Genomic DNA, 27,262 nt, shown 5'->3' with positions numbered 1-27,262 from the left:
GGAGACACATTTTGGTTTTGGCTGCTTCAAAGAATTATCATGTTACGTCATCATTATCATCATCATAGCTAACACTTCCGTAGTACCTACTGCGGGCTAGGCACTATGCTAAGCACTAGGTAAATATTATCTCATTTGACCCTCATAACAATCCTTTGAGGCAGGTGCTTCTGGCTCAACATCCAAATTTCTGGCCTTTCAATTGTTCCATTTGGACTACCTGTGGCCATCTGGTTCTCTACCTGCCTCAAAAGGCTATGGCAGACAATATCAATGGCAAAATGGTCAAAGTATTTTGGCCTTTTCTGCACCAGGGTCTCCTTTAGATAAGATCATGCAACTACAGAATCCTAGAATTCTGGGATCAATTAGTGCTATTCTATTCCATTTTATATGTAAAGAAATTTAAACATAAAGAGGCAAAGTCTCTTGCTCCTAATAACAAATATATCTAGTAGGATGGTCATCATGATGATGGCAATGACGACAATGATGATGATGACGATGATGATGATGATGATGTAAGTGCAACGAAACAGGTACTTGTTCCTGTAAACAGTGAAACTTTTCCAAAGAGATCCCCCAAAACTCAGAATTCCAAAGGATTAACCCTTTTCAACAAAAGCATCTCGTTATTTTTTCTAAAGGTCTCCCTACAGCACAGTCAGCCATTCGAGCATATTTCACGTCAGACATCTCTCTCTATTTTCTATATTGTGGACTGCTTGTTATGTAGCAGTAGAGGGTACAGTATGTCTTGAAACCATTTTCTAGTTTAACCACAAATTGTTATGCTTCCTTTCAATTTTGTTTTCAAAAGAGGTAGTTCTAAGATACATCATCATTTATATGCTAATTTCTTTTTTTTAAAAGGTGACCTTTGCTTTGAGCTATATACAGGCATGCCTCACTCTGACCACAGGGTCCTAATTCTAGTTCACTCACTCATTCAACTAACATTTGGTTTAGTAAGAAAGAGAATTGAATTTGGAGTCTGAAGAAGCAGAGTTTGAATTCAGGGTCTGGAATTACCTACCTGTATGACAATGGACAAGTAATTTCAATGCTCTACACCTAACCTTCATTATCTGCAAAAGGTGGGAGTTGGATTAAAACAAAAACTGCAAATCCAAGGCATGATTCTAGATGTGGTCCATGGGGCATGCAAAGAAGAATAAGACATGGCCCCTGCCATCTTCAAGGGGAGATCAGAAATAAGTAAAACAAAAGGTCGAATGTCATAAGTGCCAGTAAAGGTACAAACAGAACACTAATGGAGGTATATAGATTTAGGAACATACCAATTAAACTACAGAAGAGCTACTTTATGAAACAATAGAAAATAATCATGAAATTCATTTGTAGAAACACAGGTCTAGAATATCAAGAGAGAGAACAAAAGAAAAAAAACCAGGAATGGAGGGAGTGTAACAGCATTACTAGACCTCAAACTATATTATAAAGCCAGAATCACTCAAACTTTTTGATATTGCTAAAAAAATAGAAATGTAGATCTATGGAGCAGAAGAGATAGACAAGGCGTAGAAGAAATCAAATACAGTAGTCCATTGTCCAATAAACCACAGATTATAAACAACTAGGGGAAGAATACCCCTTTCAACAGGAAGTACTGAGAATACTGGAGAGCACTTTGGCAGAAAGGAGATTGAGACAAGAGGTTTCTAACCTGAAATTCATGAACCTATTTTAAGAATATTTTGATAACTGTATTTCAGCTAATTGGTTTTCTCTGTAATCTTTTCTATTTTAATTTATGTATTTAAAAACTTTATTTTTAGAAGGGATCCATTGGCTTAACCAAACCACCAAAGAGGCCAATGACACAAAAGAAGGTAAAAAACCCCTGGTTTAGACCCTCACACCACATGCAACAATAAGCTCCGAGTGTCTATGTAGCCTCAATATAAAAATTCACAGAATTAGAAAAAAAAGAGGAGGGAATGGAAAGAGTTACCTTTCTTAACTATGGCTATGGTGAGACTTCAAAGCAAATTTTAAAAAGGCATTGTGGTCACCCTAATCAAATGCAATTATATAAATTTAAAAGGCTTTTGCACAAACAAAAGCAATTATGGTAAGAATAAAAAGAGAAACTGGTGACTGGCCAAGGGGAAGGGGAAAAGAGAGAGAGAATCTTCACATCAAACATCTCTTACAGAAGTCTGATAAGCAAAATCCACAGGGAATTAACACAAATATATAAGAACAAGAGCCATCTTACAATAATCAATGGATACAAACAAAAGGTCTGAAAGGAAGAAAAGCAAATTGTCAAAAACTATATGAAAGAATGTTTCAAATAACTAACAACAAGAGAAAGGTAAATTAAAATAATTCTAATATTTTACTTCATGCATATTAAATTGGTAAAGATAATAAATTATGGCAACAATCAGTGTTGTAGAAGTTATGGGAAGAGATGACTATTAATATACTGCTAGAGCTCTGACCTAGTAAAAGGATTCCAGGAAGAAATTTGAAATTATGCAAGAAAAATCACTTTATTGTTCATACTCTTTAACCTAGCCACCCCACTACTGGGAACATACTTCAGGTAGGTCAATGACAAAAAATAAAGATTGTACTGTAATATCCATAGTAGCACTTTATTGGAGAAAAAAAACCATAACAAGACAAAAAACTAGATACAAAGTAGATACCTATCAACTAAGGAAGGACCAAACAAATTTTGCTGTTCAAATATAAAGGAATCACTGCACCATGAGAGACCACAATGAAGAACAGATAAACTCAAGGAAATATGGAAAGATGAATGACTGAATGAAGAGTAGAGAAGTACAGAACCATAAGAACAATATATGCAATTATTACAATAATGTAAAACAATGCAAAAATGCCACAAATAAGATTAATTGCAATGAGTGATCTCGGCCCTGGAGAACAGAGTTGTAAAAATACCTCCCTCTTCTCCACAGAAAGATGGAGGACTATAGGTGTGGATAATATACTGTCAGACTTCTGTCACTTTGTTGGCTGGGAACTGATTAATTTTTTCTTTTTTCCAAGGAAGATTTAAATGGAAGGGTAGGGGCACACTGGAAAGTTATTTGAATTCTAAAAACATCTGAGAAAAATTGAAAAATTAAAGTAGAATGATTGTAAAATGCTGTTGGAACTCAGAAGCAGAAATTGCTAATGATTAGGGGGTTCAGCAGAAGATATGTGGAGGAAGAACATAAGCTCTATCTTGAATGACAAAGAATTCTGACAAGCAAGGAGAGAGAGAAAGAGTATTTCAAGGGATGGCAAAGACAAGAAAACACAAGAGAAGAGTAAGGCATGTTTGGGGAATATGAATAGTCCAGTTTGGCTGGAGAATATGGTATATTACAGAGTAATGGAAGACACGGATGGAAGGATGGATGAGGCCAAATCACAAGAAGTTCAGAGTGTCAGGCAAAAGACTTTAGATTTTATTGAAATAGGTGACAAGGAATCAATGAAGTTTTTGTATCATAGGTGGGACATGGTAGTGACATTATAAAGGCTGTGCATTAAGAAAATCTACCTGACAACAGTGTGAAGGATGGCTTGACTGAGGGAAAAACTGAAGATAACAGTCTCAGTCTCAAACTGGAGGCAGATTCCTCTACTTGCACCCTCTAACCCATTCCCTCTTAGCTACTCCAAGTGCTTGCTTCCTTGCATACCCTTACATGTAAGTGCTCCATCCAAAGGAATATATATTTTGATCACTTATAACTCACAAAGTATCTGGGGTTTGGGGACTAGATTTTTTTTTCTTCCCTACTTATTTATTTTAACATTGATTTTTTAAACTGGGACAATTAACTCTTTTGTCTTATGTAGTTTTCATTTATGATTTCCTGAAATATAGCTCTGGAAAATCACACTCTAATAAAGCCCACTGGGAGTCAAATGGAGCTATGTGACTATGCCTTTAAACCCAAATCACTCTGGCTCTCACTGATTGGACAATAATAGGTCCCAGCCCAAGCCTCACTTGCTCATTGTCTGGGTTTCAATGGCTCAGAGTGAGTGTAAATAGTAATTTTTTCTGTTCAGGCCAGAAATTCTAAGGGCCTTCCCCTCCCAGACTGATTCTTCTGTGAAGGCAAACTAGGTCATCTTTTGCCTCAATTCTTATCTAGTTTTTAACTCCTGAATGGGTGTTGCCGCAGACAAATTGAGACCTGGGAAAGACCTTAGCTTAAAAAGGCCAAAGTCTCCCACTGCACCCGGGGCCACTGCCAGTCATCCTGAGCTATGTCTTGCCACTGGACCCAGATGGCTCTGGAGGAGAGAGTGAGGCTAATGACTTCAGACAGCTCTGCCTTACTTAAATCCAATTGACTTGCAAGTCAATACATCATCCTCCTGATGTCACTGGTTCTCTTCAAGAACTAAGGCTGAACAACAATAAATTCCTAATCATCAAACCCAATGCTAGGGCTTTGTCCTATTCTTCTTTGCCTATCTGCAGCTTTTGTAATGCTGACCATCTTCTACAATACCCTACTTGTTGGCTCTTCATCTTCTTCTTGAGCTCTTAATGGTAGTGGTTCCAACAAATCAGAACCTGATCTCTTTTCTCTTTAAACTCTTCCCCTTAGCATAGGGTAATTTTCATGCCTTCAACTATCCCTTCTATAGAAATAACTCCCAAACTAGTATCTCTGGTGTTGACCCTGTACAGAAGTGAAGACTCACATCTCCAAATTCCTAGTTCTAGAGTCCACATCTCCACCCGGATTTTTTACCAGCACTTCCAACTCAACTTATTATCCAAAACTTGAGCTCATTTTTCTCTCTAAACCTGTTCTTCCTTTTGACTTCATCTGCTCTCCTATATTCATAACTTTGGAGCTATCTCCTCCACTTCTCATTTCCAATTGTGGATCAGGTCCTGTTGATTCCATCTCTTCAGACTCTCACATATCCTTTCAGTTCTCACTTCTATCACCCGAATTCAGGCTTTCATTATTGTCTACCTGGACTATTGTAGCAATTTCCCTAAAGAGTTTCCCTCCTCCTTTCTCTCACCCCTTCAATCAATCTTTATACACTGCTAACAGAATAAACTTTCTTACACATATACACTAACATTGCATCCAGGCACATCTCCAATCATCCTGATTTATATCTTGCCACTAGACCCAGATGGCTCCAGAGGAGAAAGTGAAGCTGGTGACTTTGCACAGCCCTCCTTCACTTAAATCCAATTCACTTACATGTCATGGCATCACCCCCTTGATGTCATGGTCCTCTTTGAGAATGAAGGACAAACAACAACCACAACAACCTGGTAACATCACTGCTGTACTCAAAAACCTTCAGTGACTCCCTACTACCTGCAAAGTAAAGTTCCAACTCTTTTGCCCAGCATTCAAGGCCCTTCACAACCTGGTGACACCCTACCTCTCTAGCCTTATCTCTTATTATTGTCTCCTAAATATTCTGTGCTCCAACCAAACTAGACAGCATTCTGTCACCTAAACATACACTGTCTTATCTAAAGTCCCTTTGTTCACACAGTTTTCTGTAATGCCTTGTCATGCTGAATTCCTTCTTATCTTTTAAAGCTCAAATCAAATACCACCTCTTCTCCTCTTCCTTACCCTTACTAGATGGTGAAGACCTTGCCCTTCATCCTGAACATAACACTTTGTTTTTTTAGCTCTTTAATGTACATATCATGTAATATTGTGTATTGCATCTACTGACTCAGTGCCTTATCCCCCTACTACTAGACTATAAGCTTCTATAAGGTTTTTTTCTTTTTTATTGATGTTAGCAATTATTACCAACCTCAGCTCATTATTATTTCTGATAATGATAACAACTGACATTTAAGGTTTGCAAAGAGCTTTACATAAATGGTCTCATTTATTCTTATCACAATCTGGTGAGGTAAGGGCTAATAGGATTATTATTCCACTTTTACAGATGAGGAAATAGCCTGAACAAGGCTAAAAGAATTCAAACTTAGTACATTTTCATAGATCAAGTTCATTTTGCAATTTGCAGAATTCAGTGCTAATCATAATTTTGGCCTGCATATAAAATGCAGTTCTAATAAAAATCTCTTGGGAATCCTGTGGACTAGGTTGGGGCAGGAAAAAAAAAAACTCAACCACAGGACATTGGGAGGAAAAGGAGTGTCTTTTATGAACTTGGAATGATCTGGGTGCTGCATTTCAGTATTCTTTTTTTTTTCTTTTCTATGTGATGGAACACAATTGGAATAATATCTTCCACTGAATTCAACTTTCAGAGAGTCTCTCCTAACTCAACTAGTCATGTCTAGTGTTTGGTTTTTTGTTGGTTTTTTTTGGAGGGGTTGTCAATATTTATTCAAGATCATATTTCAAATACTTCCAGAACAAAGAGTATTTAACTCTCCTTCGCCTCCCCCATCTCATAGAATCACAGATTTAGAGGTCAAAGGAACCTTAGAAGTCACTGAGTCCATCCCCCTCATTTTACAGATGACAAAACACAGGTTTTAAGCATAGGCAGAATTGTTAGGTGACTTACTCAGGTTCACAGCTAAGTGTATGAGGTAGGATTTGAAACTATTTCCTCCTGACTACAGTTCCAGTGCCCTATCTACCACACTAGGCTGCCTCTTCCTAGTTAATCTGGATGTAATATGATTCATAGCTTTCCTAACTAATTAGAAACTGAACAGAGCTCCTTAACAATAATGGAGCCAGAGAGCTTACACATGTCCTTAAAGCCATTTTATGGCATGTCACCTATAGAAAATGGATAAGATGAGGAGTTGGAAGGATGATCATCTTGGTCCAAACAGTCAACAGTTTGCCACTGTTTGACTAGAAGTCTCAGAGACATAGTGGATCTCTTCTAGGAAGATCCTGGTGTTCTCTAAATTAATCTTCACATCAGTAGGTAGCAGAAATAAAATGAGCTGCCTCAGAGGGTAAAAGGCTCCTCTTCACTGGAGATCTTCAAGGGGAAAATGGAGGACTATTTCTTGGGGTGCTGTGAAGAAAACACTTCTTCCAGTACAGGTTGGACCAGATTCTGTGATTTCCAAATTCCTCCTTGGATATTCCAATGGCACCCTCAACCTCAACATGTCCAAAACTAAACTACTCATGTTCCTCCCCCAAACTGCCCTTCCTCCTTCTTTCCCCTTCTGTCTCCACCTTCCTATTCGAATTACAAACTCCTACTTGAGACTCTCCAGATAAATTCTGTGGTCTACTAAGCCTACACTTGATTGTACAGCTAGAGTGCTGGTCTTAGAGTCAGAAAGAACTTTAGACGCTAATTAGCATTCTAATTTAACCTTTCTGGGCCTCAGTTCCTTCACCAGTAAAATGAAGGTGTTGGATTCAGTGTATAAGATCCCTTTCAGCTCTACATCTATGACCCCGTGACTTTCAGTACAACACCTCTCATGCATTTCTGAAAGGCGAAGGGGTGGAACTCGAATGATTTCAATCCATTGGAAGCTACTTAAATGACTGGCTAGGAAGAGCTACAGAGCCTCTGGGCTACAGCTGCTGATAGCAACAATACTAGGCCAAGGACAAGTCAAAACTTGACTTTTAAAATTCATTTTAGCCCATTTGCCAAGTCAATGAAATACAGGCATTTGGAGCAAGCAAGAGGCTGAGAAAGCTTGGGAGATACAACAAAAGAATTTAATTATTTCATAGGAATCAAGAACTAGAAAAAGCCTTAGTGATCATCGAGTTAACCCCCTTAACTTAGAATTTAGGGACCTAAGACTCAGAAAGGGGAAGGGACTTACTTGCCTAAGGTAAAAGCTAAGTAAGTCTTAGGGCTGAGATTCAAAACCAGGTGATCTGATACCAAATCCCATGTTCTTTCCACTACACCAGACTGACTAGACAACATATTTATCAGCCAAGGCTTTCAAAACCCTCTTACCAACATTTGTCCCATTGCCCTGTATAGGGAAACTGAGTCACCAAGAAGTTAAGTGACTTGCTCAGGCTTGTACTGTGAGTCATAGACCACGGAAGAAATAGTGTGCAGCTCTCTCAACACCTGGTCCCTCCCTATAATCATTCAACCACATTCCATGTCAAAAGATCCAGGCAGATTTTACCTTCTGATGGGTCTATGCAAGGCCTATGTGCCAAAAATTGTTATTAGGGGAAAGAAAAAAATACTTGTTTCCTGGAAAAGGCTGAGTCAGTCCTTCACTAATCTTGGGCCATATTAAATAAAGGCCCTACCCCAAGAGTTTTCAGAGGCAAGCTAAGGCCTGAAGAGGGGGTTGACCAAAAATCATGTGACAGCAACAGCATTTAGAGTGCCACATGACTACATCTAAGGGATGTTACTGTTCTCTGATGGTCCATATTTGCCTCTGGATCAATAATGCCTTCCTCTTCCCTCCAACCAAAGCTAGCCACAGTTACTGGAGCCAAGCCTGGCCCCACCACACTCGTGTGGAAATCCCAGACACCATAACAGTCATACCCATATGAGCATGAAAAGTGCATACATGGGCTAGGAATGCCTAGACTAGACCATCAATCATGGGGAAAGCTCCAGACTCTTAGTATGAGGCATCTGAGGGCACTCAGCACACACACGGCTCTTCTGTGGAAGTCCTGATCAGAAAGAAACAATCTGCTTCAATCAATACAAGTTCAGTACTTCCCCTGCGGTCCAAGTGTGAAATAAATGTCCAGCAGGGAAAGAAAAGGGCCAGTTAAATGAATTAACTGTCAAGGCTCCCATTTGACAATAGCTCTTAAAAACTGTAACCTATATTGGCCTCCGTCCTTGTCTCTAGTTACAAATGTCCTTTATTTTTCTTCCTAAGCCAAAGGCAGGCTCTCAGTAAGACTCTTAGGTCTGTTTGATTACCTCACAGTCATCTCCATAAGGTCAGTCCCCAACTCAAGGAGCCTGAGTGGCCTCTCCTCTTTGAAGCTGTAAAACAACACCTCCCTACCATTCTGGACCTCTGTCTTTCCTCTACTTCTCCAACTCCACCTGCAACACATAAAACGTACTGCACACAGGGTGTCAAAGTAAAATCCCAGCTTGGCAATGGCTTATTCAGGCAAGTAAAAGAACACTGTATTAGAGTTAGGAGACCTGGTTTTTAGTTCTCCCTCTGCTACTAAAGAACTACATAAAATTAGGCAAATCACTTTATTTATCTAGGCCTCGGTTTCTTTCTCACTAAAATAACCCTTCCTTGCAGATGCGGGGATCATGGGTGTGGAACAGTGTACATACTATCAGACTTGATTGAAGTATTGGTTGGTTGAGATAAAATGCTTTTCCCCCCCTCTTTCTTTTTTATTCTTTGCTCATTGGGTGAGGGAGTAGATTTAACTGGAAATGAAGGTGATATTAAAAACTAATTTTTTTAATGTAAGCTGCTTAAAGTGGGGGCTTTTCAGCTTCTGTATTTGTGGTACTAGTGCCTAGCACAATACTTCACAAATGGCAGGTGCCTGACAAATATGTGTTGAATTGGGGGGGGGGGAATGAAGGGCTTGGTCTCTATGGTCCCATCTAGCTCACCAGTTCTCTGAATCTACAAATACCGGTGCACACTAGACAGGAAGAGCTAACACACATACAGCACTTGTGGCTTTACAAAGAGTTTCTTCATGACTCCAAGAGGTACATGGTGTAAGAATGATCATCCCATTTTACAGAGGAGGTAGCTTAGGCTCTGAGAAGGCTAAGTAATTTGCCCAAGATTCTAAAACTGATGAATCTTTGAACTGGGACTTGAATCTAAGTTTTTTGATTCTTAAGACCAGAACTCTGGTCTCAAGAAAACAAAGTGAGGGTTCATTTAGGTAGAATGACTGCTTAGGGGAAGAACTATAGTGTGGTGGAAAGAACACTGGACCTGGGTTTGAGGTCCAACTCTACCACTTACTAGCTGTGCTAACCTAGAAAAATCGCCTCACCCTACTAGTCTGTAACTTTTTCCTCTTTCAAATTTGTGGGTTGAACTGAATGATCTCTGAAGGTCTCTTCTAATATAAGTTTTGCAAAGCACTTCAACATATTTCATCTCCTTCAATCCTCCCAATAGCCCCATGAGATAGATGCTATTACCCCCATTTTACAGATTGGGAAACTGAGGCTCAGCAAAATTAAGTGATTTGCCCAGGATCACATAGCTAATAAGTGACAGAGGAAGGACCTGACGTCGAGTCTTCCTTCCTCCAAATCTAACATTCTAGCCTCATGCCACTGAGCTCAGATAGTCTGTAATTCTGAAAGTTAATCCACGGAACCAGGGACAGAGAGAAGGAATTTGCTTCAGATCAGCTGACTGAAAACTTGAGGCTTTAGGCACCAGATGACTCTCTCAGGACTCACTAACTATTAAGTTTGAGAGGTTTGGGTTTCTAGTATTTAGAAAAACAACTGATCATCTTCAGTAATAATGGCTGATATTTGCATAGGGTATGTAAAACATTTCCCATAAATCATCTCATTATCTCACAACAGCTGCCAAGTGAGATAGATATCACAGGTATTATTATCCCCATTTTACAGTATGAGGAAACTAATATCCAGAGACGTGAAGGGATTTGCTCATAGTTACACAGGTAATAAGGGTAGCTAGGTGGTACAGTCACCTGGAATCAGGAAGACCTGAAATTCAAATCCAGCCTTAGACATTAGCTGTGTGACCCTGGGAAAGTCAATCCTCTTTGCCTGTTTCTTCAGCTATAAAATGAGCTGGAGAAGGAAATGGCAAACCACTCTGGCATCTTTGCCAAGACACCCCCCCCAAAAAAAAGGGGTCATGAAGAGTCGAACTGAAATGACTAAACAACAATAATAGTACACAGGTAAAAAGTATCACAGGTAGGATCTGATTCATCCCAAATGTTCCATTACATTACACTGTATCTCACTAAGAGGAAACTCTCATGCCAAAGAACATTTCCTCTCCCCTTTCCCCAAAAAGTCAAACATATACCTTCTGAAGCTTGTCAGCCTTGTCATAATACCCCTCAATTTCCTGGCGGAGCACCCGGTTCTCCTCAGATAGGATTGCCACCATCTGCTGTGCCCGCTCCACAATGGCAAAAGCTTCAGGGCCAAGCTGCTGACCCGGGGGAGTGGCAGGCGGAGGCTGCTGGGGCAGCATGGCCAATGGCAGGGGAGGAGGCATGACTGAATGCAGCGGACCACTGATGGAGGAGGCCTGGGAGGACATGGGGCTGTGCTGCTGCATCGACGGGTAGGGGAGTTGGCATGGCCGGCTGAAAGCAAAGGAAAAGAACAGCATTAACCAGACCCCAGAGGAAATGGTGGGAGCAGGAAAGAAGAAACAACAATCCGGCCCTCTCTATCTCTGGACATCAAAGCATTGCTGAATGCTAAGGGAGACCACACTAGACTTTCAGTGGGAAAGAAGTGAGGATGGTCATCTGACAGACCAGAAGACTACTTCCCACACAGGACTTCAAAGGCAAACCTGGTAAGTGAGCTCAGGAATTTCAGGTCCCAGTTGAGAATCATCCCTTCTCTTACCACCTTTTTTTTCCTTCTTTAAAAAAATTATATTGATTTTTGTTGTTATATCAACATCTTTTTAAAAAAAGTCTCTTCCCCTGCCCCTGACCCAGCAATCCAAGCCTTGAAACCAAGAAGAAAAAAGGAGGAAAAAAAAACAGTCCAGCAAAACTAACCAACACACCTACTTGAGTCTGATATTTTATTTGATGTTCCAAGCTGTAGTCCTCCATTTCTGCAAAGAAGGGAGGCAGGTTCACAATCTTTTTTATAGCAAGGCTCACATCTTGTCTCATCATAACATTGTCTGTGTCCTTCTGCTCATCTGCCCCTAACTAACCGACAAGCATTTACTAAACATCTGCCATGTGTCAGACACTGCTCTAGACACTGATGATACAAAGACAAAAGTCCAACTGTCCCTCCCCTCAAGAAGCTTACGTTCTAACAGAGGAGACAACATACATCTATATACGTACACAGAAAATACTGACACAATAAATACAATGTAGTTTGGGGAGGGAAGGAGCTATCCATTGGAAGGGGGAAAGAGAAAGGCTTCACGTAGGAGGCGGCAATTTGGCTGAGTTCTGAAAGAAAATGGGGATGCAAGAGGCTGAGGGGAAGAGGGAAGGTGTTCTAGGCATGGGGAGGAGCTTGTGTCCATGCCTCTTAGAACTCTAAGTGTCCTCCTGGGCTCAGTAAAAGGGCTGTCTCTTCCAAGAAACCTTTCCTGATCCCTGCAACAGAAAGCATCATCTCTCTCCCACCCAAACCTTTGGAATGACTTTACAACCTTTGAAATTACTTTACATAAGACCATAGATTTAGAGCTAAAAGAAATCCTAGACATCATTAAGTCCAGCCCCCCTTTGTTTTACAGATAAGGAAACTGAGGCAGGGAGTAACTTGCCCAGGGTCACACAACTTATAAGTGACTCCAAGTCCAGGTCACTACCTTCATTTGTTTGGTATTTGCATTTGTATTTGTACAGAATTTCTCCATAGATGAATGTAAGCTTTTTGAGAGCAGAGACCATTTTTGCTCTTGTCCTAGTTATTTAGTTGATGTATATACCAAACTGACTCTATAAAGGTATGAGAAACAACCAAAAAGTCCAGAGTATTGGAGGAACCTCAAAAGTCATTTTGTTCACCCTCCTCATTTTATAACTGAAAAAACTAAGGCCCCAAAAATTCAGTGTAAAAAAGCTAACAAGTGGCAGAGCCAGGGTATTTTGCATTTACTTATTTGTATATATGTGGTGTCCCTCCAGGAAAAAAATTAGCTCTTTGAAGGTGGGGACCCTTTTTTTGGAAGTGGGGGGAGTCTTTGTAGACCTTGTACTGACCACGGTAGTAGGAATTTAACAAATATTTGTTGAATTGCACTGAATGAATTATAGCCAAGTATCGATGCTGGTATGGTGTTAACACTTCCCTGTGGTACAGAGCAGGCATTTCCTTGTGGGGTACCCTTCTGGAGTAGAGGGAGTCTTTCTTTAATCTGCCTTTCCTGTCAGGCCAGCTCCCACAATCTTTACATAACTGGGATACAAAGTAGTCAGGAGAAGTAGAGTAAAGTAGAATTTCTTATTTCCTTAAGGAAGGTTCAACCCTTCAAAGAGTCCTCCAATGATAGAAAGGAATGCTGTCAACGGGAAGATTTGTAGACTGGTTTTCCATATTGCATAACTACTTGGCTTTTCTTTGGGAAATCAAACATTTCCATATTTTGGTGAATGATGGACCACGTCCAAACAAGGAAACACGTTTATGTCCAAACAAGGAAACACGTTTATGTCCATGAATGTATATATTTGTATGTTCACATGTATGTGCCTTAACTCAAAGATCAGCAGAATTGAGCTATCTTTCTTGGACCCCCTTTAGTAGCGCCAACCTTCTCTCTCATAGTATTATGGGAACTCCTTGGAGGAACGGATCAAACCTGTTGGCTCTGTAGACCTGAATAAGCACATTCCTGCAGATTGGCTGAATCCTATAATAGGGTGTGGGATTTTTTGCAGAAGAGGTTATACTTGGCAACCCATTCCACTACTACCTCAGGTTTAAAGGCAAAGGCACCTTTCCCCAGCCCTAGTAAGGAGGCTTATTGTTCTGGTAGCAAAGGATCCTTTCCACACAAAGAAGATGTTAGGGATGGTGCTGTTTCCTGTGAAGGGGGATGAGATAACCTGGAACCTGAATTCAGGGCTGCACAGCATGTCTGGGCACATTTGTATGGCTGTGCCCCACACTTTAGCCAAGCCCATTTCATCTAGCTTTGACTGACGACCTGTGGCTCTGGTGTTTGCATTTTATTTATGGACAAATTGGATATCGCTTCACTGTCTGAAGAATCCTGTCATTCACATTTGGTTGCGGGGCAATAAAAAAAAAATCATGGGCACTGAGACAAAAATAAAGTCAATGCTTTAATCCCAAACTAGTTCACAAGCCCCTTGACAGCAGGGACTGGATCTTCAATTCCACAAACATTTGTCTGGAATATATTAAGTGCTTAATAAATGTCTATTGCTTCACTGATTGATCTATGTGTGTGTAGAGCAATGTGCTAACGACCCAGTAAGATATAAAGTTGAGAGGGGAGTCTGTCTCTACTTTCAAAGAGCATATAGTCCAAAGCCAGATTAAAGCTCACACACAAATAACTGTAGTGCTAAGTACATTATAACATCAGAGGGGTCCAGGTAAGTGCCACCTAAAATATGAGGGGGGAAAAGAGTCACATTGATGGAGGATGAGGGGAATCATGGAAAGACCCCTTAAGGAAGTAGTATGTGAATTGAGCTTTACAAGATAGGTAGGAACTCTCTCTATTTTCTTCTCTTTTTTGTGAGGCATTTGGGGTTAAGTAACTTGCCCACAGTCACACAGCTACTAAGTGTCAAGTGTCTGGTCTCAGACCGGATTAGAACTCAGGTCCCTCTTGACTCCAGGGCTGGTGCTCTATCCACTGCACCACCTAGCTGCCCCAAAGTAGGAACTCTCAAAGAAGCTTCTTGAATCTGAGGCAGACCACCCAGTTCCCATTATCTACTCCAGCAAAATCTTGAAGTTCCCACCAGACAGAATAATGAAAGAGAAACACAATGGAAAAACTACAGTAAATGACTTTTTTTTCCACATTAGGACTGCACAAAAAGTAAGCCAGACGCCTACGGCAACAGGAAAGGAAAGCCATCAACCAAGCCATTGTAAGTGCAGGGTTGTCTTCCAGTGTGACCAGAGACAGGCCAGACACATATGTAGACTACAAGGTTCTGTGTCTGGAGAAAGTAAGAGTGGAGGGCCCCTGAGAAATACTCAGAAGGGTCAGAAAGTCCAAGGGTAGAGAATTTGGGAGCTCCCCAGAATTTACAAGTGAATAATAGCAAATATGTAAAAAATAAACAATTCCTATGCTATATAAACTGTTAGCAAAATCACAGAAAACCAGTATCTTACCAAGCTCCTTTTATGAGACACACACAGCTTGATAATCAAAGTGGGTAGATATAAAGCAATAATAATACCTACAGCTAATAATATGATATCACTAATAATAACAATAGTTGATATTTTTATAGAGCTTTAAAGTTTGGCAATGTGAGGATGGAAAAAATCAACAAACAGGCTATAACAATATATTTCTGAAATTATTCATTATGACCGTGTTGGATTTTTACCAAGAATACAAGGATGGTTCAATCCTGGGAATACTAAAAACATAATTAATCCTATTAGTAACAAAAATAATAAAAATAGCATGCTCATGTCAGCAGACAGAAGAACACTCGATTATGTAAAAACACTCAAAAGCCAGACAACAAATAAAAGAACTTTTCCTTACTATGATGAAAAGCATCCATCTAAACACGAAAGCCAGCATTATTTGTATGGAGAAACACTGAAAGCTTTTCCAATAGGATCAGTAGTAAATCAAGGATGCCCACTATCTCCATTATTATTTTATAAATTACTAAAGATGCTTGGGGACAGCTAGGTTGGCAGAGTAGACAGAATTCCAGGCCTGGAGTCAGAAAGACTCATCTTCCTGAGTTCAAATCTGGCCTCAGACACTTACTAGTTGTGTGACCCTGAGCAAGTCACTGAACCCTATTTGCCTCAGTTTCCTCATCTGTAAAATAAGCTGGAGAAGGAAATAGCAAACCACTCCAGTATCCTTGCCAAGAAAATCCCAAATGGGGTCAGTCACAACAGAAAAATGACTAAACAAAAAAGATACTAGCTATAGTAAGGAGACAAGAGAGAAATAAACAAATACCAATAGCCCCTTGAAAAAAAAATTTCAAAATCACTAGTAATTAGAAAAAAATATAATTTAAAACAGCCCTGAAGGGGCAGGTAGGTGGCACAGTGGATAGAGCTCTGGCTTTGGAGTCAAGAGGACCTGAATTCAATTCTGGCCTCAGACACTTGACACTTACCAGCTGTGTGACCCTGGGCAAGTCACTTAACTTATTGCCTCACCAAAAAATGCAAAAAAATAAATAAATAAAATAAAACAGCCCTGAGATATCACTTCACTCCTATTAAGCTAGCAAAGATGCTAAAAGATTAGAAAACTCATTGTTGTTAGGGATATAGAAAGGCAGTCATGCTAATTCATTGCTAGTGAAACTATGGAAAACAATTTAGAATTATGCCAGAAAAGTGACTAAATAGTTCACACCCTTTGATCCAGAGATTACCTAGTAGGTTTAAATCCTAGAAGCTATTGACAGCAAAGAATGACATCATGGGTACAAAATGGTTCAGAGTGGCATCATCTGGGATAACAAAATGCTAGAAATAAGATATGTGTGTGATGACTATGACATGGCTAAAAAAAATATGGCACATGAACGTAATGGGATATTATTGCATTATAAGAATGAATATTATGAATACAGAGAAACATGGACAGACGACATGATGCAGATTACAGAAAGCAGGGCCACAGAACAGTCTATACAAGGATCAAAACAACATAAATCATGGATAAGCAACAAAACTCCAATCAAATACAATGATCAATGTTGGTCCCTCCTTTCTATTAACAATCAATAAACTAACTTTTTCAAGGAACTTCTTTGCAAAGGAGGGGAAAAGTCTTACAAGGTGGGGGAGGTATTCAAATTTTCATGTAAAAAATAGTCTCAATTAATTTAATTCCTTCTAAGCCTGTTTGACCATGTCTTCTACCATCTCTTTATCAAATGATGACTGAATCTTGCAGAGTCAATTTAATCTAAGTTATTTATATCAAGAAAACTATACTTAAATTACTGAAGAGGCTACAGTTTGGTATTTGTAGTTGCACTAGATAACTACAGTTTCTTAAAATGTAACCCTAAAAATGTGACTTCAAAAGAATCTGTTATTCTACCTATATTCTCAGTGAAGAAAATGAGTATTGGGGGCAGCTAAGCGGCACAGTGAATAGAGCACTGGCCTGGGATTCAGGAGGACCTGAGTTCGAATGTGACCTCAGACACATAACACTTACTAGCTGTGTGACCCTGGGCAAGTTACTTAACCCCATTGCCTAGCCAAAAAAAGAAATACAAAATGAATATCATTTTCATGTCATATTCTTATGAGATCGTTTTTTAAATAGCCTGGCACGTGAAAGAAGACAAACTGGGTAGCAGGTATGAAATGGCCTAGGGGTCTTTACCTGGAACCCACATGAAGTAATAATAGTAGCTTACATTCATATACATTTATAAACTACCCTCACAACTACCCTATGAGGTAGATGGTACAATTGTAATCACCTCCATCCTACAGATGAGGAAACAGAGGCTCAAAAAGCTTACATGACTCACCAAGGTCACACAGTTATGGAAAACAGAAAAGATGGGTAGAATTTAAATCTAGGTCTCCTGACTCCAAGTCCAATGATGTTTTCATTACCCCAATCCCTGTTCTGAACTCAAAAGTAATTGACATTTCTTTTGACAATTCACTGGCTACCTGATGGACTGATTTTTGGAAAAAATGGAAAAAAGCACTGGACCTCAATTTAGAGGTTCAGATCCTGCCTTTGACTCTTACTGCCTCTATGACCTTGGGCAAGTCACAACTTCTCTGGGCCTCAGTTTCCCCTTTTTGTAAAATGTGGGGTAGGACTAGATGACCTCCAAAATATCTCCAGCTATAAACCTAGGACCCTGTGGTCCTATGCTATTTAAATATTTTACTATTTAACTTTCACGTTTATGTTGTCTCTCCCACTAAATTACACGTTCCGTGAGGGCGGAAACTATTTTTTATTCTGTACTCCCAAATAGGATGATGAAGATAAATAAGTGCCTTGCTCACAACAGCAGTTCTACTGCTTTACTCTTTCTTCTTAACCGTTCTCATTGATGGCTTCTATTTTTACATCACAGTCATTTCTGGATCTACCCCCTTCCACAATCACCCTTTTGTAAAATCTTCCAAAAAACAAATAACGATGCAAAACCAACCAATGCAGCAGCCAGATCTGACAACATATGCAATATTCTAAACCCACTGCCCCCCACCTACCCCTCTAAAAAGAGGATGCTGCATTTCCTCATCTCTCCTCCAAGACCAACTTTGGTAACTGTAATTATACCTGCTGATTGTTTTATCCTTAAGTCTGAGAATAAGGGTGGACAATCAGGAGATCAAGCAAACCCCAATTAGAAAAACTCTCCATGGTTTTTGCTAAGAAGATAGTTAAATGTAAATAAATAAATGCAGTTCTTAGGCTCCGAAATACAGAATTGGCATTATGTCATTTTGAGATCAAAACCCTAGGCTTGGGGTTTTCTCTATCTGGGTTACAAAATGGAGAAGAAAGGTGGAATTACCATGCTTACATCAGAGAAATGCTCAAAAGATCACCCCAAAACCAAGTATCCAACTCCTACAATCCTGCCCACCCCCTGGCCCTAAGGCACAACAAGCATTCCTAAAACAATCTCTCTGCTCACGGAACTCCCCTAATTACACAAGAAAGGAGTCAGAATGTCTCCTCTTCTTCTTCTCTAGGCATTTAGCTACAAAGATATGTTTGGCCACATAACACGCGCTCAAGACCAGCCCAAAGTAACAATCATGAAAAGAGAAAAGGCTGTTTTGCTGTTGTTGTTTTAAGTTGGTTTTCCCTAGTCCTAACATCCTGGAAAGCTGTCATCTGGGTGCTGAGTGCTCAGGTCTTCTTGTTCTGGGGTAACGACTAATTTAAAAATCCACCATGTAAACTATGAAGGGGATTAATAGAGGGTAAGGTTTGGAAGAGATTGGATGGATTCTCCTTCCTCTCCCAGGCAGTGTATACATATGTGTGTGTGTGTGTGTGTGTGTGTGTGTGTGTGTATGCATGTACATATGTCTGTATATATGTATGTGTATATATCTATATATGTGTGTGTATGTAGTGTGTATACACACACACATATTATACATAGATTCCCCATTGGATGTGATAATAAAATACACTATTAGAATATATATATACACACATACATATAAATATATACACATATGCATATACATTAAATATGTATATTGTCTATATCTGTATATATAGTATATCTATAGCTATATATATAGTACATCTATATATCTGCACGTAGTATATCTGTATATATAGTATGCATATACACCTACATACATACATATTTAATATATATGCATGTGTATATATGTATGTGTGCATATTCTAATAATACATTTTATTATCTAATCCAAAGGGGAATCTATTATGGTACTGACAAACCCTATTCTCATGGCCTTTGTATATCCTGGCCCAAAGCCCCCATAGGGCAAGGACCAAAACAATGAAATTCGAACTAGATGTAAGAGTTGGAGGGGACCTCAGCCACCGTTAAGTCCAACCAATATCTAAACAAGAGAATTCCCTTCTACAATACTAACACTACACACCCATCTAGGATTTACTTGAAGGCATCCAGTGATAGAGAACCCATTGCCCCTGAGATGCTTCTAGATATCTCTTTTAGGAAGTTTTTCCTGATAGCAAACCTAAAACTGCCTCTTTAAATCTTCCACCCAGGGCTCTTAGTTCTTTCCTGTAGGACCATGCAGAAATACGTTTTCGTTTTCGAAGGTAGCAGGCCAACAAATAACTGAACATAAGCATTAAGTAAAATCTGCCCCCAAGGCTTTTTTTTCCCCTCAGGCTAAATGTTCCCAGATCCTTCAACTGATTCCCATAAGGTATGAATTAAAGGAGTTCAAAAGTGCACCTAGGTGGCACAGTGGATAGAGTAGTAGACCTGGAGTCAGAAAGACTCATCTTCCCGAGTTCAAATCCAGCTATGTCAATTAACCCTGTTTGCCTTAGTTTCCTCATGTGCAAAATGAGCCAGAGAAGAAAAAGGTAGACCCACCACTCCAGTATCTTTACCAAGAAAACCCCAAATGGGGTCTCAAAGAGTCAGACACAACTGAAATTATAGAACAACAGACAAGGAGTTCAACAGCATCTTGGTTGACTTCTTCCAGATGCTTTTCAGTTTATCAAGGCTTCTCTTAAAATGTGGCCCTCGGAGGTGAGCACGTGTTCACTCCAGATGTGTTCTGACCAGGGCCATGTTCAGCAGCACTCTCACCTCCCTAGTTTGGACTCTCTGCCTATTAGATCTTCTGGTTATTATACCACACAGCTGACATATTGAGCTTACAGATTAATAAAACCCCCAGGATCATTGGGGTGGGTGTCCTCAATAATTTTTAAGAGTAAAAGGAGTTCTAAGACCCCAAAGTAAGATATCTGCTGGTTTAGGACCTAACACCAAAGTGCTGAAGAGGCAGTACAGTATAGTGGGCAGAGGCACCAGCAGGCCCTAGACTCAGAACACCTTGCAAGTGGAAAGAAGTCAGAGACCTAAATTTGAATTCAAGCTCTTTTACCTACTGGGCAACCCTGATTAAACACTCAGCCTCTCTGGGCCTCAGTTTATTCATCTATAAAATGAAGTTGTTGAATAACATGGCTTCTGCAGTTTCTTCCAACCCTAAATCTACAATATTACTATTTCCTCCACTGATATAAACCACTCTGCCTCCTCCCAAATAAAACTATGACTGCAGTTTTTGAACAGACCAACTGTATTTCCTCTCCCTTTTACATTTACCATAGAAATACCATTAGACAGTGAGCTCTCTCAGGACAGGAACTATTTTTTGCCTTTCTTTGTATCCCCAGCACTTAGGATAGTGTCCAGAATGTAGCAAGTGCTTAATAAATGTTATTGAACAGCATGCGCATTAGAATAGGCCCCATTTTGGGAAGGCTAGTCCTCCAGAATTCTGCAATTCAAAATGATGACCAGGAGATGAGAGTGCCATGCCTTTAACCATCAAATTTTAATGCCTGAAACTTCACCCTGCTTTTCCCATGTAACAGAGCCAATATCAATGTACCACTGGCCATGTAAATTTTCACATTATTGACTCAGCACTTTGGTGAATTAAGATCAAATCACCATCCTTCCATGTAGGGGTGGATAATCTTCCTGTTTGGAGCTGTTATTCACTTAAATCTTTATAGCTGGAATTGTGCAGGTTCCCTGAGAAAGTAACCTGAACCTGACCGTAGCCTCTTGAACTCGTTCGCAAAAGTTGTTTCTTAGCACAGAGTTTCACTTGACTCAGGAGACAAATTTTCAAGTGAAAATTACACTAACTCCTCAAGGCTGATGCTAGTATTCAAAATAAACATTAGACAGTCAGCCAGCATTTATTAAGCACCTACTATGTGCCAGTCATTAGACTAAACTCTTAGACTACAAGGAAAAAAAAACCCAGTACTGTTCTTAAGAAGTTCACAGTAGCTGAGATATATACATACATGCATATGTATGCACATATACACACATACGTGTGTGTGTGTGTGTGTGTGTGTGTGTGTGTGTGTGTGTGTGTGTGTGTGTCCTGAAGTGAGCTAGGGTTTCCAACAGGCTGAGATGAGAAGGAAGTGCATTCCAGGCACGAGGGGCAGTCTATGAAAAATGTGCCAAGAGAGAAGACAGTACACCACGTATGGGGAACAGGAAGCAGGTTGCACTTGATCCTTCATTCTCAAAGAGGCCCGATGACATCACAAGGGTGATGTCTTGACTTGCACATAAATTGGATTTAAGTGAGGCAGGGCTGTGCAGTCATCAGCCTCACTCTCTCCTCCAGAGTCATCAGAGCCCAGGGACAAGACAAAAGTTAAGATGACTGGTGATGGCCTGGAATGCAGTGGATGACCTTGGCCTTTCTAAATCAAGGTCTTTCCAAGGCCTCAGTTTGTCTGAGGCAATTGGCTAGAAAGAAAAGCAGGTGAAGGGAAATGATGTTTAATAAACCTAGAAAGATAGGGTAGGCCCAGATCATGAAGGCATTCAAATGTTGAGCTGAGGAGTCTGTATTTTATCCTGGAAACAATAGAGAGTGGCTCTAAAACCAGAGAGAAACATCAATAGAAAGATAATTTTGTCCCAGGGAGTAAGGAACTGAGTCTAGGAGCTAACAGTGGCACAGACTTCTGGAATGTTCCCGCCATCCAACATTTCCACCAGCCTGAAATCCTACCAGCCCTTCAGGACCTCGATTAAACATCCCCTCCTCCATGAAGCCTTTCATCAATCCATCAAAAAATTTCATAAGCAATTTAATCTACACACACAACACACACACACACACACACACACACACACACACACACACAATTCCCACAGCACTCTGTACCCTTCTGTGGCCATATGCTATTTTGTAATATTGTCATTAGTACATATAGCTTCTTATCTACCTTTGCAGTTGTTCAGTCATTTCCAACCCTTTGTGACCCCATTTGGGGTTTTCTTGGCAAAGATAGTGGAATGTTTGCCATGTCCTTCTCCAGCTCATTTTACAGATGAGGAAACTGAAGCAAGCAGGGTTAAATGACTTGCCCAGGGTCATACAGTAAGTGTCTGAGGCCAGATTTGAACTCACAAATATGTCTTCCTGACTCCAGTCACAGAATGCTATCCATTTCACCTCTAGCTGTTCCCATTATCTACCTTACTAGATGTAAGCACTTTGTGGACAGGAATGGTCTTATTTTTCTTTGTATTTTCCCCAGAGTCTAACAAAACAGCACTTTAAGTAGCAGTCACTTTAAAATGTTAGCATCAAATTAAACCATTCTCACAAGCATTAATTAAATCATTCTCACCTCACCTACTAACCTTGTAAGCAAAACTCATTTTATATACCTAGGGATTTTTTTTTTCGGACTGGAAATGTGGTTTCATCAGCGTAGGAAGCTCCTAGCAAGGGAATTCCTCTTCCTATGAAAATTAGCACTATCCCTGCAACTTTGGGATTTAGAAAGTTAAAATATCACAGCACTGAAAGATCACAGAGCCAGTGTGTGAGAGGTGCAATTCGAATCCATGCCTTCCTGGCTTTAAGATATCACAGGATAATTTTCCTGCTTTGGATCTATTGCTGCCATTTCCTTAAGACAGCAAGTCTCATAACTAGCTAAAGCTTGCAGAACTTGGCTAACATCAAACTTCAGCTCCATCAATTAACTGGTTAGTGATAAGAGAATTTCTGGCTCAGCTTTATTACTTCTATTGACTTAAGATGAGCATTTTTCACTAACTAGAAAGAGTTCTGGTATTAATGGTTAGCCTGCAAATTCCAGCTGTATCTCTAGTGTTTACTATATTTTACCTATTGTACATATTCCCCTCCTGCCACCTAAATCATCACACTCCCCTTCTGGCCTCGGTGAAATTTCATCAAATTAATCCTACCTGTGTAACTAAAACTTATATAAGGATGCTAAAACATCTGCTCGGGGTGCACTGATTTTTGTATATTGTGGGTCTATGCTGAGAATATAAAAAGCCAGTGATTAAAACCTCTCTAAGTGTTGACAAGTCCGGCAACAACGTCTATCAATGAATCCTTGGACAATTTTTATGTCAAAGATCAGCTCTCAATTCACTATAGCCCCCATCCTCTAGAGATAAATACCTAAGAATGTGTGTGTGTCTCTGTGTGCTGCTCATTAATGGTAGGGATAGACTGAGCAGGCATGAGTGGGTTGCTATCTATACCACACTGATGAGGCTGAAGAGTCATTGAAGTTTTAAGGATTTTAAAAATGATATCTTTATGAAACTTGCCAGATTTCTACACACCATCTGGATAGATGTGTGCCCACTCATTAGCATCTTCTGGCATACATACATTTCGTTCACTACACAGACTGTTGGAGGTCAGGAGTCACAACTATTTAATTAATGTGCTTCCCTCAATATCATATATTCCTGGACTCTCTCTCTCTCTCTCTCTCTCTCTCTCTCTCTCTCTCTCTCTCTCTCTCTCTCTCTCTCTCTCTCTCTCTCTCTCCTCTCTCTCTCTCTCTCTCTCTCTCTCTCTCTCACTGTGTCTCTCTGTGTCTCTCTCTCTCTTTGTCTCTCTCTGTCCCTCTGTGTCTGTCTCTCTCTCTCTCTCTCTCACACACATGCACATACACACACATCCATGCATGTCAGTTAAAATGTTCTTAGTGAATTTCAACTAATTTTACTACTAGCCTATGCAAAACATAATTAGAAAGATAAAGCTTCTGGGGGAAAAACATTGAGTGCTTTCTAAAGCCAAATATAAATAATTTTTAAAATAATCAGCCCTGCATGCACTTTCTAATATTCAGCTGACAGCTAACTATACTAATCGGTGATAATTGTGATGCCAGTGAATGGCTGGGTTCTTTCCTGTGATAAGAAAGGTAAAAATGGCACCCACTCCAGAGAAGAAAATTTAGGACACCTCTGCCACCAACTTTTGTTCAGGCTGGCTCAGTTGTGAATAATCCCACTTTTTTTTTTATTTTGTGTTCTCTAAGGTATATCTATCCAAAATTAAAACCAACCTAATGCCTTTACAAACAAAAAATTGAAATAAAGGTCATCATAACCTTTTCCACTTAGGAACAAGTAACCCATCAAAATCCCCTTCTGCTGACTCAGCACGACTCAACAAGATTCACTTGATAAAGGGACTGGAGAAGACATGTTCAAACAGGCTCAGAAGGCAGAAAGAGAACTATTTAATGTACCCATTTTAGGAGAATGGTATGTATAGACATATGGGGCCTCTCTTCATGAGGTCTTCTTGACTAGAGGAGATTTTCTTTGGCCATAGTTCTTAAGCAATTTTTTTTCTTCTACCACCACCCCCCCACCACTATGGACCAAAAATTGAGTGGTTTTCCTGCAAAATAAATGACTAATTCTAAACATTCACATTTATTATTCAAAAATAAGTATTAAATACCAACTATGTGCAATGCAGTGAGTAAGCTATGGGGGAGGGTGATATAAAGATAAAGAACACCCAGTCCTCACTTTGAAGAAGCTTACTGTCTAATAAAAATCTTAGACGCCATCACCAACCTCATAAATACTGAAAGACCCATGATTCTGACATTGTGAGCACACCCTCCCACGGGTGCAACTCATATACCCCCTCCATGATCATGTGAATAGACATTCTTTCACTACAGAGTTATTGTGGTAAAACACAAACAAAAACAAAATCTCATCACCCAGTCACCCATCTAATAATGAGCATCTCTGAACTTGGCTGCGCTGGTCCTTTGGCAACGGACCCGCAATCCATTGCCTGTACAGCTTCATATGACCTGTCAGAACTTGCCCTACAATGGTGTGGAAAGCTTGGGTCATCTCCAAGCTAAAATGAGGCCATGAAGTGTAAATGGTAGTGGTGAGTCATTATAAGAACTAGCATGTGTCAATTGTAGAATTTTAGGGTTAACAAAGGGTTCTACATAATTATCTCATTTCATTCACACAAGTGTCTTATAAATGCAAGTATTATTATCCTCATTTTTACAGATAAAGAAAATGAGTCTCAAAGAGGTGAAGGTGACCTGCCCACAGTCACATACTTAGGGGGTCATCAGCTGGGTCTCAAACCCAGGACTTATGACTAAATCTAGTGCTACTATACAGATGGGAGCTATTAATACCTAAGGATAGGGGAAAACACTACAAGGATTTGGGGAAATAATAATAATAACTAATAATAATAGCTAAAATGTGTTTAGCCAGGTACTGTGCTAAACATTTTAAATAATAATAGCTAACATTTATACAGCACTTCAGGGCAGCTAGGTGGTGAAAGTGGATAGAGTGCAGGGCCTAAAGTCCCGAAGACTCATCTTCCTGAGTTTAAATCTGGCCTCAGACACTTACTAGCTGTGTGACCTGGGGCAAGTCACTTAACTCTGTCTGCCTCCACTTCCTCATCTGTAAAATGAGATGAAGAAGGAAATGGCTAACCACTCTGGTATCTCTGCCAAGAAAACCCCAAACAGAGTCATGAAGAGTAGTGTACAAACTGAACATCAAACAAGTAACAAGTAATACGATGCTTACTATATGCCAGGCGCTGTGCTAAGTGTTTTACAAATGATTCTCACAACAACCCCATTTTACAAATAAGGAAACTGAGGGAAACAAGTTAAATGACTTACAGCTAGTACATATATCTAGGACCGAATTTGAATTCAGGTCTTCCTGGCACTTTATCCACCAGACCACCTAGATACCCCCATCAGAATTTGGTTCATTTTGGACTATTTTAAAAATCTGCACTTAGACTAGATGGCAAATACTCCAGCTGAAAGAACCAGGAGCTGTGGTCAGCAGACAAATGGAAACACATTGGAGCCATCTGCCCATGAATCACGGCAGATAGCATGGATAAAATGCAAACACTTCTGCCAGAGCACAGAAAACTCAAATGTCAAGACGTGCTTCATTTAGGACACTTTTCAATGATCCCCCGTGTCATTCCCTCCGAGTCATTTAGCCCTTCCTGCTATTCATCACCCATGTCCACCCCCACTACCACCCTCCACTAAGAAGGAGTAGCAAGAGTACTTGACTGGCCATCTTGGCATTGCGACTTCCCCATTTGTGTTCTTGAGAAAGTCACTTAAATTCTCTGTACCTCAGTTTCTTCATGTGGGAAATGAGGGGCTTGGACTAGACTGCCTCTCAGGTCCTTTCCAGCCCTAGATCTCTGATCCTAATAAATGATCTTGAGGGTCCCTTCTAACTAATGTGTTTTGGTTCCACAGTTTAGACTGGCAGAGATCTGAGGGTAAATGGAATATTTTGACACTTTCTCCATGATCTACTGGAAGCCTTTCCCAATCCCCTTAATTTCTAATGCCTTCCCTCTATTAATCAGCTCCAATTATCCTGAATGCATTTTGTCTGCACATGGTTATTTGCATACTGCCTCTCCTATTATTAAACTGTGGTCTCCTTGAGGGCAGATGCTGTTTTCACCTTTCTCTATCTCTCCAGCATTTAACACTGTGCCTAGAATATAGTTGTCACTTAATAAATACTTATTGACCTTATTTAACTTTTCCCAGAGTTTCTGGCCATCCTCCTTTGCTTAGTATGTTGGTAGGCCTTTCCAACTCCACCAAAAGCTATGACTGTAGCACGATGACCTGTCAGAATCAAATGCCTAGGACATGGTAGCTAAAGACAGTCAACATGGGCTTCATTAGTAATAGTAACAGAAGCCCACCGACATGTTCTTTTCTTTTTTTTTTTTTAATTAGCAAGGATTTCTTTTCTCTCACCTTTCCTCCTCCCCAACTGAACAGCAGCAAAAAAAAAAAAAAAGGGAAAAAGCCGAGGAATGAATATGG

At 39.9% G+C, this 27,262-nt stretch overlaps 1 protein-coding gene across 4 annotated transcripts in view; it reads right to left on the bottom strand.

The window, feature by feature from the left end:
- AMOTL1 (angiomotin like 1) overlaps positions 1 to 27,262 on the bottom strand; it is a 229,816-nt gene that overhangs the window by 66,484 nt on the left and 136,070 nt on the right. For all 4 annotated transcript variants that reach the window (XM_021000598.2, XM_021000601.2, XM_021000599.2 and 1 more), the window contains one exon: positions 10,973 to 11,258. In XM_021000598.2, coding sequence (XP_020856257.1) covers positions 10,973 to 11,258 — 286 coding nt within the window. The remainder of the gene's footprint in view (positions 1 to 10,972; positions 11,259 to 27,262) is intronic.

This window comes from Phascolarctos cinereus, unplaced genomic scaffold (genome assembly GCF_003287225.1).
Source record: "Phascolarctos cinereus isolate Bilbo 61053 unplaced genomic scaffold, phaCin_HiC Scaffold_726;HRSCAF=1367, whole genome shotgun sequence".
NCBI lineage: Eukaryota > Metazoa > Chordata > Mammalia > Diprotodontia > Phascolarctidae > Phascolarctos > Phascolarctos cinereus.
Note: the sequence above shows the minus strand (reverse complement) of the source record. Positions and strands in the feature narration are given on the sequence as shown.